Consider the following 14,767-nt stretch of genomic DNA (forward strand, 5'->3'; position numbering starts at 1 on the left):
TGAGCGAGGTCATTTAATGTTGATCTTGAAGAAAGCCTGAGGGCCGAAACTGCATTTGAATGAAAGAGAGATGCATATGGAGCCAGATTGACACACACAAGTTATGATGTGAACAACTTGAGCTTTGTCAATTCTGTTAATATTTAGGGAAAAAAAGAAGTGAAGTGGCTAACGTCTTTGGCATCAAATCACTTCTAAAAGACACAAAACACTGCCACTCAGCACCTTTTATATAGCCAGGCTGGACTGATGGAAGCATAGAGATATGATCACACCCTAAGAGCTTTTATAATGGTGTGCAGTTATGACTGTGTGTGTGCATAATGTTGTGTGCTTGTGCAATCTTTTTTTTCAACCCAGATAATGCTTACTCTAATAATTTTTTACACGAAAGGGACTTGTGCTAAACAGGACTGCAGAGTCTAAAGAGCCTGCTCATGGTTAAATAATGAGTGCATCACTAAAGTTCCTCTTTGTTTCCTTTGATTGCTGTGAAAGCAAATATTCTGTGCTCCCCAGCCAAAAGTCAGAGATAGGGCCAGAGAAGCTTGGTCATATCTTGAAATGAGATAGAGAAAATAGAGAGGATGGGAGTGGAACCAGAGTCTGAGATAGAAACAGAGTTAGGAAACAGAAAGACTGTGTTGGTGTGTGCATGCTAGAGGCTGTCTCTGTCAAAAACTCTATTAAAAGACTGCCATGCGCCTGCGCTGCATCAGAATACATTAGAGTACATTACAATACATTAGAGGATTTAAAAGCAAGAGTCGAGCTATTAATGCATCTGGACAGCAAAAGCCTCCATCATGATATGGCCGCTATATCGTCCCTCCCTCTCTCTCTCTCTCTCTCTCTCTCTCTCTCTCTCTCTATGTCTCTCTCTCTGTTACACCCACATGCTCACATACGTCAACAAACACACCAAGCACACACTCCTGCTCTGCCTGCATGTGTGACGTCATGGTGGATGAGAAATGAACATCTGTCAAATTGCATCTCCCAGGGTTCCTATAGTACTGTACAGACAGGCAAACACACACACACGCACACACACACACGCATGCACACACACAGGAGGGAAAAGGCACTGCAGGTTAGGCTATAGGTGGATCCCATGACATCTCTTGGGAGGTTTGTGTGCTCCGATGGATTCAGCAGATGACATTCAGTGTGTAGAGAGGTGTTTGCAGCCACCAGGCATACATACACATGCACACACACACAACTCCATGTGATGATAATAACGAGCTACAGTGTGACACGACTCCAATGCATCTCATTATCTCAGGTGGGCGTCCACTGCTGCTGTGCCATTAGTCCATCCAATCAGGACTATGTGGGTGTAAGATGATGATGGTTAAGTCATCAGATCAGAGACAAGAGAGAGGGATTCGAGACAGACAGATGGTGATATTAGTAAAACCAGAATGAACGGGAGAGACTTGACAAGGAAGATGAGATGGAAATAAACAGAGAAATAATGATGCATACAGAGACAAAGGGGGGAAAATAGACCTCAGAAGAAGAGACTGAAAAGTAGACATGACTGGGAGAGATTTGGAAACAAGAGCATGTGAGGATTAAACGATGGGAGAACTTCCAGAGGAGGGAGGGCAATCATTGAGAAAAATGACAAAATCAGCTTTTACAACAGAGCTTTGCTCATTTAAACATGTCTGAGTGAAATGTCATGCATTCACACACCCCACTCCATAAAAAAGTAAACTCATACAGCAAACAGACAAGCTGCCCACACGGACGGAGAAGTGGATATACAGTAAATCCTCAAACTTCTCCTCTCCAGTTACTATGGTAGTGGTACAAGTTGCATCATCACTGGGTTGCCATGAGCTGCAATATCACTTCACATACCCCCCTTTCTCTGTCACCCTATATGTGAATCAACCTTGAGGCTGTAAGATCTATAGGTTTGTTACAGAGTATTTATAGAAGTACCTTACCACTGAAGAGATGGCCTTTTATTAAAACTCGGATGTCTTTTAGATGCAAATACTTTTAAAATTGGGGCTATAACAAGAAGAAAATAAGAATTATGACGCTTTTGCTCAAAAGGTAAAAAAACCTACAACAGATTGCCCTGTGCTGCACCAGACCAATCAACACTTCCGCTGGTGGGTGACATAATGCAAACTCGTACGTGTGAAACAATGACAAGAAACATTCTCATATAACAGTAAAAATGCAATCTAAAACATGTTCCTGAAAACATCTGAGGAAATATGGAATGGTTTATATTTAATTAGCACTGCTTAGTTTTACCGTTCTCATTTTTTGGCCTCTGTTTTCTTTTTTTTTTCTTTTTTAAACCCTTTATTCACCATTTAGTGCATACATATAACCAAATACAAAGTCAACAAAGCGATGGTAATGGTTTAAAAGTTGGATAAAACTAAGAAAGAACATTAAAAAAAAACAAGAAAGAAAATAACGAAAGACAATGAAAACAAACAACTACAGCATTGCTTGTAAGAGTTTTGCAGGATGGGTTTAGTTTGGCATTAATTCTTTCTGCTCATGCCTATGCACATACACTTTTTTTAAAAAAAATTTTTTTTCTCTTTTCCTTTTCTGCTTTCCTTCTTTTCGTTTTTTTTCTTGTGGCCTCTGTTTTCACTGTGCAGGAAACAGTGTTATTCCCAGTTCCTGTTCACAAACTCTTGCTATTACAGCTAAACATGGCACTAAAATGTGTTTCTAAAAACATTTGAGGCAAGAGATAGGCAGTGCAGTAACATGATCTTGATTAATATTTGATCAGGCCTGTCTAGTTTTACCATTTGATTGTTTTTTGGTCTGCGTTTGAGAATGAGAGAGAGAGGTTCTACCTCTTTATACACTGTAAATTCTTGTTGATTTTACTTTAACAAAATCTAGGAAACCGAAAACCATGAAAATGTTATTAAATTTTAGTCTTAATTTATATTTACTTTTTATGTAATTTACATTTACTTTATATCTAATTGTTAAGTTTACTTTAAATTTAGTTGTGTTTACTTGATTTTGTTAAGTTGTTGCAATTTAAAAATGAAAAGTTTCATTAAATCAATCTTTCTAAATTTTAGCAGCTTCAGTAAACCAAATTTACTGTGCTATACATCTGTATTCTGCTGGTTCCAAACTAGTCTATAATATTTGTATACTCTATAACAAGTTAACAAAACAGAGCTCGCAGGCTCCTCTTTGTCATGATCAAGTTATGTCAGACTAACTTGGTTTACTGAAGTTGCTATAACTTAGACCCCTCCCTGAGCTACCACCTTATCGTGGTGGAGGGGTTTGCGTGTCCCAGTGATCCTAGGAGCTCAGTTGTTGGGGGCTTTATGCCCCTGGTAGGGTCAACCATGGCAAACAGGTCCTGGGGTAGGGACCAGACAAAGTGTAGCTCACCGGACCCATTATGAGGAAAAAGAAAAATGGTCCAAAGTTTCCCTCGCCTGGACGCGGGTCACCGGGGTCCCCCCCCCCGGAGCCAGGCCTGGGGGTGGGGCTCGATGGCGTGCGCCTGGTGGCACAGCCCGAAGAGGTGACGTGGGACCTCCTTCCCATGGGCTCACCACCCATAGGAGGGGCCAAAGTGGTCGGGTGCCTTGTGAGTTGGGCGGCAGCCGAAGGCGGGGACCTTGGCGGTCCGATTCTCAGCTGCACAAGGTAGCTCTGGGGACGTGGAATGTCACCTCTGTGGTGGGGAAGAAGCCTGAGCTGGTGCGCGAGGTTGAGAAGTTCCGACTAGATATAGTCGGCCTCACCTCGACACACAGCATGGGCTCCGGAACCAGCCTTCTCGAGAGGGGTTGGATTCTCTTCCACTCTGGAGTTGTCACTTGTGAGAGGCGCCGGGCAGGGTTGGCAATACTTATTGCCCCCCAGTTCGGTGCCTGTATGTTTACCCCAGTGAACGAGAGGGTAGCCTCCCTCCGTCTTCGGGTGGTGGGACGGATCCTGACTGTTGTTTGTTCCTACGGTCCAAACAGCAATTCAGAGTATGCACCCTTTTGGAGTCCTTAGAGGGGGTGCTGGAGAGCGCTCCCTCTGGGGACTCTCTCGTTCTGCTGGGGGACTTCAACACTCACGTTGGCAGCGACAGTGAGACCTGGAGGGGCGTGGTCGGGAGTAATGGCCCCCCAATCTGAACCTGAGTGGTGTTTTGTTATTGGACTCCTGTGCTCGCCACAGATTGTCCATAACAAACACCATGTTCAAGCATAAGGGTGTCCATATGTGCACTTGGCATCAGGACATCCTAGGCCGCAGTTCAATGATTGACTTTGTAGTCGCATCGTCGGACTTGCGGCCGCATGTCTTGGGACACTCGGGTAAAGAGAGGGGTGGAGCTGTCAACCGATCACCACCTGGTGGTGAGTTGGCTCTGATGGTGGGGGAAGACGCCGGTCAGACCTGGCAGACCCAAACACATTGTGAGGGTCTGCTGGGAACGTCTGGCAGAGTCTCCCGTCAGAAGGAGCTTCAACTCTCACCTCCGGGAGAGCTTCAACCATGTCCCAGGGGAGGCGGGGGACATTGAGTCCGAGTGGGCCATGTTCCGTGCCTCCATTGTGGAGGCGGCCAACCGGTGCTGTGGCTGTAAGGTGGTCGGTGCCTGTCGGGGCGGCAACACCTGAACCCGTTGGTGGACACCGGCAGTAAGGGTTGCCGTCAAGCTGAAGAAGGGGTCCTATTGGGCCTTCTTGGCCTGTGGGACTCCGGAGGCAGCAGACAGGTACTGACAGGCCAAGTGGAGTGCAGCTACGGCGGTCGCCGAGGCGAAAACCCGGGCATGGGAGGAGTTCAGTGAGGCCATGGAGATCAACTTCCGGACAGCTTCGAAGAGGTTCTGGACCACCATCCGGCATCTCAGAAGGGGGAAGCGGGGCTCTGTCAACACTGTGTATGGTGGGGACAGGGCGCTGCTGACCTCGACTCGGGACGTTGTGGATCTTTGGAAGGAATACTTCGAAGACCTCCTCAATCCCACCGACACGAATTCCGGTGAGGAAGCAGGGCCTGGGGACTCAGGGGTGGGCTCTTCCATCTCTGGGGCTGACGTTGCCAAGGTGGTCAAAAAGCTCCTCGGTGGCAGGCCCCTGGGGGTGGATGAGATCCACCCAGTGTTTCTTAGGGCCCTGGATGTTGTGGGGCTGTCGTGGTTGACATGACTCTGCTACATTGCGTGGACATCAGGGGAGCGGAGGGTATGTTCCAACTACAGGGGGATCACACTCCTCAGCTTCCCTAGTAAGGTCTATTCAGGGGTACTAGAGAGGAGGGTCCGCCGGACAGTCGAACCCTGGATTCAGGAGGAGCAATGCGGTTTTCGCCCCGGTCGTGGAACTGTGGACCAGCTCTGGTCCCTTGGCAGGGTCCTTGAGGGTGCATGGGAGTTTGCCCAACCAGTCCACATGTGCTTTGTGGACTTGGAGAAGGCATTTGACCATGTCCCTCGGGGAGTCCTGTGGGGGGGTTCTCCGGGAATATGGGGTTTCGGACCCCCTGATACGGGCCGTCCATTCCCTGTGTGACCGGTGCCAGAGCTTGAGCTTGCACCGATCTGTCGTGGTGAAGAGGGAGCTGAGCCGAAAGGCAAAGCTCTCAATTTACCGGTCAATCTTCGTTCCTACCCTCACCTATGGTCACAAGCTTTGGGTAGTAACCGAAAGAACAAGATCGCGGTTACACGTGGCCGAAATAAGCTTCCTCCGTAGGGTGGCTGGGCTCTCCCTTAGAGATAGGGTGAGACGCTCGGTCATCCGGGAGGAGCTCGGAGTAGAGTCGCTGCTCCTCCGCTTTGAGAAGAGCCAGCTGAGGTGGCTTGGGCGTCTAATTAGGATGCCTCCCGGACGCCTCCCTAGTGAGGTGTTCAGGGCACGTCCCACCAGTAGGAGGCCCCGGGGTAGTCCCAGGACACGCTGGAGAGACTATGTCTCTCAGCTGGCCTGGGAATGCCTCGGGATCCCCCGGGAAGAGCTAGACAAAGTGGCCAGGGAGAGGGAAGTCTGGGCTTCCCTGCTTAGGCTGCTGCCCCCAGGACCCGACTCCGGATAAGCGGCCTGGGAACGCCTCGGGATCACCCGGGAAGAGCTAGACAAAGTGGCCAGGGAGAGGGAAGTCTGGGCTTCCCTGCTTAGGCTGCTGCCCCCAGGACTCGACTCCGGATAAGCAGAAGAAAATGGATGGATGGATGGCTATAACTTAGAAAGAACAAGGTGATTTCACTTGTTATTTCGAAGTTGCAACAACTCATAAAATTGAGCAAATACAGCTACATTTTGAGTTAACATAGCAAATAGATATCAAGTAAACATAAATTAAGATTAATTGTATATTTACCTTACTTTTTCAAGGCAATCTTTTTTCAATATTATTTTATGATCAACTTGTCAGATTTGAGTGTTTTCTTTGTGTCTGCGATGATGACATGGGTAGAGGTTAATATAAAATTACAGCATGTAGTGCGAGCAACAGCACGAGACCAAGCAAAAATCCGCTGGAAGACGTACTTTGCCTTAATTTGCATCATCTGGTGGAGTTTTGCCAGAGGGAGGAAAGGTGATCTCTATCTATCCACAGTTCATCTACACATACTAACCACATTGTTTTGACACAAAGCTGGTTGAAAACTGGCAAAGTATCCCTTTAATTCTCTCACTGCATCTCCCCAATTCAAAAACCCGAATTCACACTTCACGTGTATAGGACTGCACTGCACATGCACTACAGAGCCTGATGAACAGGCCTGGGTTTGGGCATGACTCAGTTTGGGGACACAGTGTGTGAGACAGGAAGTTTTCAGTGGAAAGCCCACACTGTAGGAGCAGGGCAATGAAAACACTCCAATAAAAGTGCCTGATTGGTGAGCAACTTACCCCGATGAGCCAGTGGTGTCAGCCTCTGGATGTTCAGGGGCGGGGCAGCAAAACTGATGCAGCACCGTCTCGCTCCTGAAGGGCAGACAAGAGAGGAGGAGAGTTAAGCAAACTGGGGGAAGGAAAGAGGAGAAGTGTACAGAACTGGAAGGACAGCATGTCATTCAGATGTTATTGGCTGTGGCTGGATGTTTGCCTTGTCTCCATATTCCTCCCTATGTTTTTTCTTAGTCTACCATCCCAAAAGACCCTGAAAAGGCTCTCATTAGACTCTTCTGGATTATTTCCATGGCTTCTGTTTACTACTTGGCACTCATCCTGGGGTAAATACCCTATGTAGGTCAAATCAAGGCTGAGAATGCTCAGATTGAGTGTGAGTATTTACAGTATATGTTTGTGTGTCCGGATGTGCTTGCTTATGCCTCCTCTACTCCACAGTTCAGATGTGTGGTGATTTAGCAGAATTTCCAAACCCCATCTGGACAGATGGTTATTCCGGCTCTGTTTCCTGCTCTGTCTCTTCTTAAATTCACATCTCTCATTTCTTGCTCATACATTTTACATTTACATTCATATTTCAGGCATTTTGCTGGTGCTCTTATCTGGAGCAATTTAGAATGAAAGGAAGAAGAAGAAGAAAAAAAACAAGACACATCATGTCAAAGTTGTTGCTTAGATTGACCCTCTGACCTTCTGGATGCAGCATGTCTTCCATCACTAGAGACATTAAGACAAGCACGATCATGACTTTAAAATATATCCGTTTTTTTAGGAGCTTTTGTTGTGAGGTCACATTAGGTCCTTTCATAATGAGCTGAAAGCATTCAGTTGACTGAATTTTTGTGGCTATACTACAGTAAGTCTTCTGACCTGGGCTCAGCATATTGCTCATGACAAAGAGCCACAGTGACAGGCAGTCAGAGTCAGTGCGAGGCTTGGAATGACAGTCCCAGCTATAAAAAGCTACCTTTACACAGCAACTTCCACTGACTTAAAGGGACGCTGATGGTTTTTTTTCTTTTTAAATATCTCTAATCAACAATCATCACAGTTGTTTTCCATGAATAATATGGACTCTTCCATCTGATGTAATGCCTACCCCACTCGTCACACCTGTCATACAGAAACACACACAAACATGAATCATTTCTTCTCCATTTCGCTGCGCTTGTGCTCCACTTTTCAATCATTGTGTTAGGAGTCTTGATTTTTTTTTTGCGATCACATTTTTTAATTCTCAGCCAGTATACATTACATTATTAAAATTTCACCAGTGAACTACCTGCCTTTCATGGGCTCCATTTATCATTATATTTGTACTCATTATTCTTGAGAGATTTAGTACTAACTCAATAGAAAAGCACTCTTTTGATGGCTCCCGGGGGTTTCACAAGTCTCTCAAATGTTATGCTTTTCAGCACACTTATTTTCCTTGTTGTGCTTTCCTCCCCCACGTCTCAAACACCAGGACCAGGGAGTCAGAACAAATAAAATGAAATACACCACCTGTAATCAATTACGCTAATCAACATCAATCAGTCAGATTCTAATGCGCCCTACTGGTCCTTTTCAAACATGCTTGTCATTAACTTTTAGTCTCTTGATGTGTATATAAAGATTTTTCCTTATAAAAATTTACGATATGGATGGATTTCCTCATTTTACTTCACTAAGACAAGACAAGACAAGACAATATAAGATAACATAAGATAAGATAATCCTTTATTAGTCCCACAGTGGGGAAATTTGCATGGTTACAGCAGCAAAGGGGAGGGGGATAGGGTTAGGTTAATGACTGACTGTAGAAAAAGCAAAATAGAATACCCAGCTAGTAATTTTTGGTTTAAAAAATGTTCTGAGAATGGTACAATGCAACTAATGCAATGTTTTAGAAATGTTTTCATTAGCAAGTTTTCATTTAGTTCTCAGAACTAAAAGAAGCGTAACATTCTCTGCAAACATCAAAACGTGTTAGAAATTTTTTTTTTTTCTTGTAAACATATCACATCACATTACATTTTCGAAAAAAAATGGTCTGTAATCTCAGCACTCAATAACATGTTCTGAATGTTGCTTTGAAAATGTTCTACCTTTGCTTTCATGTAACACTGTGGGAATGTTTTACAAAAGGAACATTCTATGATCTGTCACCTCTTAGCATCTCCAAAAGATCCTCAGAATGGTGTAGTTATAACGTTTCATCTTAGTCAGCATTAAACCTTACAGGGACATTATTAGAAAAGATGAACATCCTTAAAACGTTCTTTGAGAATTAGATTAAAATATTTTCTATAAAACGTTATTGCAACTTCTAGGTAACATTGGTGGGAATGTTGCAGGTTTTGGGGGTCACAAGATCAAACTAAATGTTATCCCATGCCCTCCCGGCTAATGGACGAGGGAGAGTGGACAATAAACTTCAGGCCAAAATGTAAAAAGCACTGAACTTGCAAAGCCATTTCCTGCTCACCGTCAGTTTAAGAGCTGACTTATTCTGCCAGGCTGATATAAAACAGTTCAGCCCTGAGGAAAAGGCCAGGCTGCTTGTGTCTCTGACCACACACACACACACACACACACACACAGGCGCACGCACGCACACACACACGTACACACACACATACATACACACACTCAACGGGTCCGTCCATCTGTCTGTACAAGACACACACAGAACGGCCATCCGCCTCCAACAACACTTACAAAGAGAACAGGTGAATATTTCAACAGTACATGCCTCCTGCTGTCGGCCGTGTTCTCTCTCTCTCTCCCTCTCTCTCTCTCTGCCCCGTTCTCCCTCACACTATCCCTCTCCTCTGTCCTGTTTTGTAAGAGTGCTTAAAAGGCAATGCTTTTCATCAGCCAGTATCCAGAAGAGAGTGTAAGGAAGGAGGGGGGGTTGACATGAAACAAGATCAGCTCCATTTGGACTCAAAACATTGCCAGCACATTGTGTGCACCTTCCACTGCACCACAGGACACCACAGCCTGTCCCTCTGTTGTCCAACCTATCTATTTTGTCTGCTGGCAAGAAAGATAAACTGAGGAGACAGCTACCTCAAATGCACTCTTTTCATCATTTCTGTTTTGGTCTCTCCCTGCACCTGTCTCACTCTCTGTGCACTGAACCCCCCTCCCCCATCTCCTATTCTCTCGCCGCCACTTTCTCTGTTTTTTCCCCCATCTCTCTTAGCCGTCTCACTTTCAGTAGTCCACTCCATGTCAGCCTAGAGCTCCTTCCTCTAGACACCTCCAAGGGCTCCATCAAAGCCAACGACTGAGCGTGCATCTCTCTTTTTTCTATCTCTCTGCCTTTCTCTCTCCTGAGACTGGCTGATTACTGTTCGCTCCATGGGCTAAGTGGGGCAGATAGGAGGCTCAGCTGTAGAGAGACAGAGAATAAGCAGAGGAGAGGATCCTGCCCCCTCCCCCCTCCCCCCACCCATAGGAGGCATCCACGTGCGCTGACAACACTGACAACAATGCAGAGCACACAAACACAGTAACATCCAACCCACAAGTCGTTTAACTGCAGGGCAAAGAGAACTGGGCTTGATATAGATTTAGATAAACACTCCAATAACTGCGCACAGTGTAATGTTGGATGTGTGAAAGAAAGCAAGCCGCTTACACATGCACCTACACAGACATATGCCCAACAACACACACATACACTTTGTAAAAGCGAAACTAGCTGACACACACAAGTCACAGACAACAGGAAAAGCGGAGGGCAGATCTGATCTCCACTCAGCTGCAGACAGGATGCAGCAGGCGGTGACAGGATGCTGAATCCTCTGAAAATGCAAGTGAAAGCCTCAACTCCCCCTCACTTGCCTGGCCTGCCAGAGGCAGAACTATAAATTAGGTGTTAAGCTACTGCTCTTATCCAGGGAGACTCAAAATCAATGGGCAGGTGAGGATGTAAGGTTGCATTCAAGGACACACAATCAGCACCTGCAGGAACTAGGAAGCCCACTCTGCAGCCTAGAGCTTCAACTGGGGCCCCCAAAAAATCAGGCCCCACCTTATATGAGTTGTTTCTGTCTGTCACTGAATAATGATTTTATATGAAAGGATTCAAATGTCATCATGTATAATAGTGTGAGAATGTATGATTCCTCCATGGTCATGGTTAGGTACTTTCAGGGGTCTCAGAGGCTTTCACTAGGCTGGTTTCCATTAATCGGTAAATTGCGCAAATTAAATTGATTTAAACTAAAGATAAAATCAAGACTAAAATCAAGACTGTTCAGACTCAAATATTAGACACAGCTGTATGATGCATGAATTACAATTGATAAGGGTGAATCATTGTTCGGTTTCTGGAAGTCTTTGTCTTTGTCCATGTATGTGCTGTTCTCAGATTTGATTTGTGTTGTCATTAAACCTATATATTCATGTCAGATCAACTATGGCTCATCATGTTTATTTTATTATTCATTAAAATTGAGACTGAACAAGAGCACACGATTTTTCTACATCACTGTACAAGCCCGACTGAAGCTTGTGCCATGGTAGAAGTTTTGACTGAAAACCTGAATTTCCAGTGTGATTTAATAAAAATATGAAAAGATTTCTTACAAGCTAACGGCTGGTAGATCAACTGGTAGATGGCTCTGCTGTTCTCTGCCTGCAGCTTTTATAATAACAATTAATTTATTGTAATTTCTTCCTCACCAGTTAGACTAATTTAAATTAAGAACCAGTGGTGTTACACTGATGCCTGTCAAAGAATAACAAATAGCTGCTGCAGGCTAAGCTTTCTAGAGGGTACAACTCAGGTTTTAAGCAAGGCTATGGAAGAGAGCAACAGGCACTGTACTCACACACTCATGCAAACACACACAACTGAAGCTGGGAAAATGTAAAGGTGTGGCTGAATCATTCAATATATCAACTCTTTTTCTGAGTCTACATGTGTCTCCTTCTGAACTCCTTTGCTCCTCTCAACTCTTCTTCTGTTCTGAGTTGCTCCCATCAGTGGGGGGTGGAGTCCCAGAGGGACCAATCAGGACTCCTGCTGGGATACAACTTATGAACAGAACACACACACACACACACACACACACACACAAACACACAAAGAGAGAAAAAAGGGAGGAAAATGGGTTTTCTCTCATTAGGTGAAGTGCTGATGTACCATGAGGCTCTGGTGCCACGCAGAGTGGTGCTGGTGTGTGTGTGTTTGTGTGTGTGTGTGTGTGTGTGTGTGTGTGTGTGTGTGTGTGTGTGTGTGTGCGTGCGCGTTCCCGTGTCTCATCTAACACAGCAACATCAGAGGGCCAGAGGTCCCGTGAGAGTTCACAGATCCCATGCGGTAATTAAAAGAGAATCCAACAGCACCGCGGACAGCGACTAGCGGCGTCTCATCATTGCACGTGAAGCTGCTCCTGTCTCGAGCTGACATTGACCACTGTGCAGTGTGTGTGTGTGTGTGCTTGTGTGTGTGTGTGTGTGTGTGCGTGTGCGCACGCACGCACACACACGTTAAGGCCTACAGCTGTTTGTTATGTAATGATCCAGTGATCGTGATCCAGTTTCTCATTTAAATAATCCACCTCTTCCTCTTCTGGCACAGTCCTTAGCCGACACACACAGCTGAAAATTGGAAATTTGCAAGCGCCTTCTTCATTAATTAAACGCCTCTCAAGCTGTGGGACACGCACACGCGCGCGTGCATGCTCCAAATTATACTGCTTTAGACGGATGTTGCACAAATATGAGGGACTCAAGACTGGCTGCTATAACCCAGGTAGAACATTAATGTAGGTTGGCAATGCAGGAAAATTAACTCATCAGAAGGTTTTAAAATTGTATAAATAACATGGAAACATTCTGAACAGCCTGCCATTCTCTACTGTTTAAGGACAGACACACGTATATGCAAACAAGCACATAAGCTCCACTCACTCGGATTTCTTAGCCAGGGCCAGGGATCGACACAGGGTTGTGGGGGTCATCGGAACCAAAGAGCGGCAGCTGTGGTAACTTCCGCCGTTTTCCGGGTCACTTTCAACCGGGGAAACCATGGACGGGTCGGCCGGGACCAGCTGCATGTCTCCCGGGTCCATAGGTTTTGGAGGCGACGATTGGACCCCCGGAGTCACCTCGACCTGAGCTGGTGCAGCCGCATGGTCTGGCAGAGATCCCGCGCCGGTCTTGAGCTGTGGCTCCTGAGGGTGGTGGTGCTGATGCGGGCTGGTGTCGGGGTGATGGTGATGGTGGTGATGGTAGAGATGCTGCTGTTGTACCCTGACGTCCCGCAGGTGCCTGTTCTCGCCGATGAGCTCGTCCACCCGCCGGTCCAGCTCCTCTATCCGGGCGCGCTGGGTCTGGATGAGACTCTGCTGGTTCTGGACGATGGTGGTGAGCTCCCGCAGGTACAGAATTGCCTGCACCGGGTTTTCCAGCAGGCTGGAGCTCATCATCATACCCACGACGAGAGGAGGGAACAGAAAGAGGAGAAATAAGAAGCTGGACTGACGGACGGAGGGCAGGGGAGAAGCGAAATATCCGTTTGTGCGTATGAGAAGGTGAGATGCCCTTCCGCTCTCCTCTCCCTGATTCTTCTCGGTTGTGGATGAGGCTGCACCGACCGAGCTAGCCTCCGCTTCCCCGGTCGTTTCCCTCCCCTTCGCTCTCTCTCTCTCTCTCTCTCTCTCTGTCTCCCTCCCTCCCTCTCTCTCTCTCTCTCTCTCTCTCTGTCTTTCTCTCTCACTGCGCTGAGTGGTGCTGATGAGAGGAGCCAGATCCAGATGTGACAGGAGGGAGGAGGGGAGCAGAGGCGCTGGAGGACGGGTGCGTCATTACGCGCATGGACGAGAAAACTACAGAGCAAGCACGCACCCTATAGGCTGAACAAAGAGATTCTCCTGCGTCTGCTCTGCACTTCAAATCTCAAGATGCATTTAGTTAAAATCTGAAAATTCACATTTTGCCCCCGCTTTGTAGGACTTTTGCTCAGTAGTGTTTGGGAGTAACTAGTTGCATCTGGCAGTTACAATTATTGAATAAAAAAATAGATTAATACATGTATAAATACAGTGTCTGAGAAAAAAGATAATGAATTTACAGTTACTAATCCAAATGCTGGTGATTACAAAGGAGTTACATATGAAAAAAATTCTGTCCGGTAAAAACTTTCGCCTATATGTTGAATAAAACATTGATTATGTTGCTTTGCATTTAAGCACTTGTGTTTTTAGGTGTTTTCAACTTTATTGCCTGTTTAAAACATGTTTTTAAACGAAAGGTAATCATCGTCAGAACAGAAATTTCATGTTTTTTTCACTTTAATTAATTAAGTTACTTTACTTTTTACCTTTTATTTTCAATTTGTAACCTATTACATTTCATAAGTATGCTAACCATCCCAACACTGCACAAAAACTTATGTTATTCCTTATTATAAGCCTTTGGAATAAATTAATACTTTTTTGTATAATGATGATCTAATACTATTACTGTTTGTAGTACTGTCACTACTACTACTACTACTACTACTACTACTACTACTAATAATAATAATAGTAATAATAGTAATAAAAACAATGATAATAATGTAACATCATTTGTTTAGCAAAGTTTTGGATCATTTCTTCCTAAGTTTCTGAAAGGCATCAAGCCTATATGCCCTGGTATCAAAGAGTTAAGTAACAAGCCTTGTCTAAAAAGCAATAACATTTTTGTTGTTTTCAGACTCTCGTGATCTAATAGTGTAAATGTACACTTTCTTTAATCTGGCTTTGCTGATAAAGGCAGCTTAATATGAGTTTCCTCAGCTGTAGAAACCTACACCTTAGATCATTGAAGTCCTTCAGGTGAGATCAAGAGCGCAGACATCTTTGAGAGAACATGAAGGCAACACGTCAAATACTGCGTGG

General features: G+C 45.3%; 1 protein-coding gene across 2 annotated transcripts in view; it reads right to left on the bottom strand.

Moving 5' to 3' along the window:
* Window positions 1-13,535, bottom strand: part of iqsec3b (IQ motif and Sec7 domain ArfGEF 3b) — a 39,862-nt gene extending 26,327 nt beyond the window's left edge. The window contains exons 1-2 of one of the 2 annotated variants that reach the window (XM_042495815.2): window positions 12,795-13,535; window positions 6,882-6,956 (exon numbers count right to left, since the gene is read on the bottom strand). In XM_042495815.2, the coding sequence (XP_042351749.2) occupies window positions 6,882-6,956; window positions 12,795-13,315 (596 nt within the window). In that variant the 5' untranslated portion in view covers window positions 13,316-13,535. The remainder of the gene's footprint in view (window positions 1-6,881; window positions 6,957-12,794) is intronic. The other variant, XM_088080621.1, reaches the window with a different exon arrangement.
* Between the last annotated feature and the right edge of the window lie 1,232 nt (window positions 13,536-14,767).

The sequence above is a fragment of the Plectropomus leopardus genome, chromosome 7 (genome assembly GCF_026936395.1).
Source record: "Plectropomus leopardus strain MGB_pleo_1.0 chromosome 7, ASM2693639v1, whole genome shotgun sequence".
Lineage (NCBI taxonomy): Eukaryota > Metazoa > Chordata > Actinopteri > Perciformes > Serranidae > Plectropomus > Plectropomus leopardus.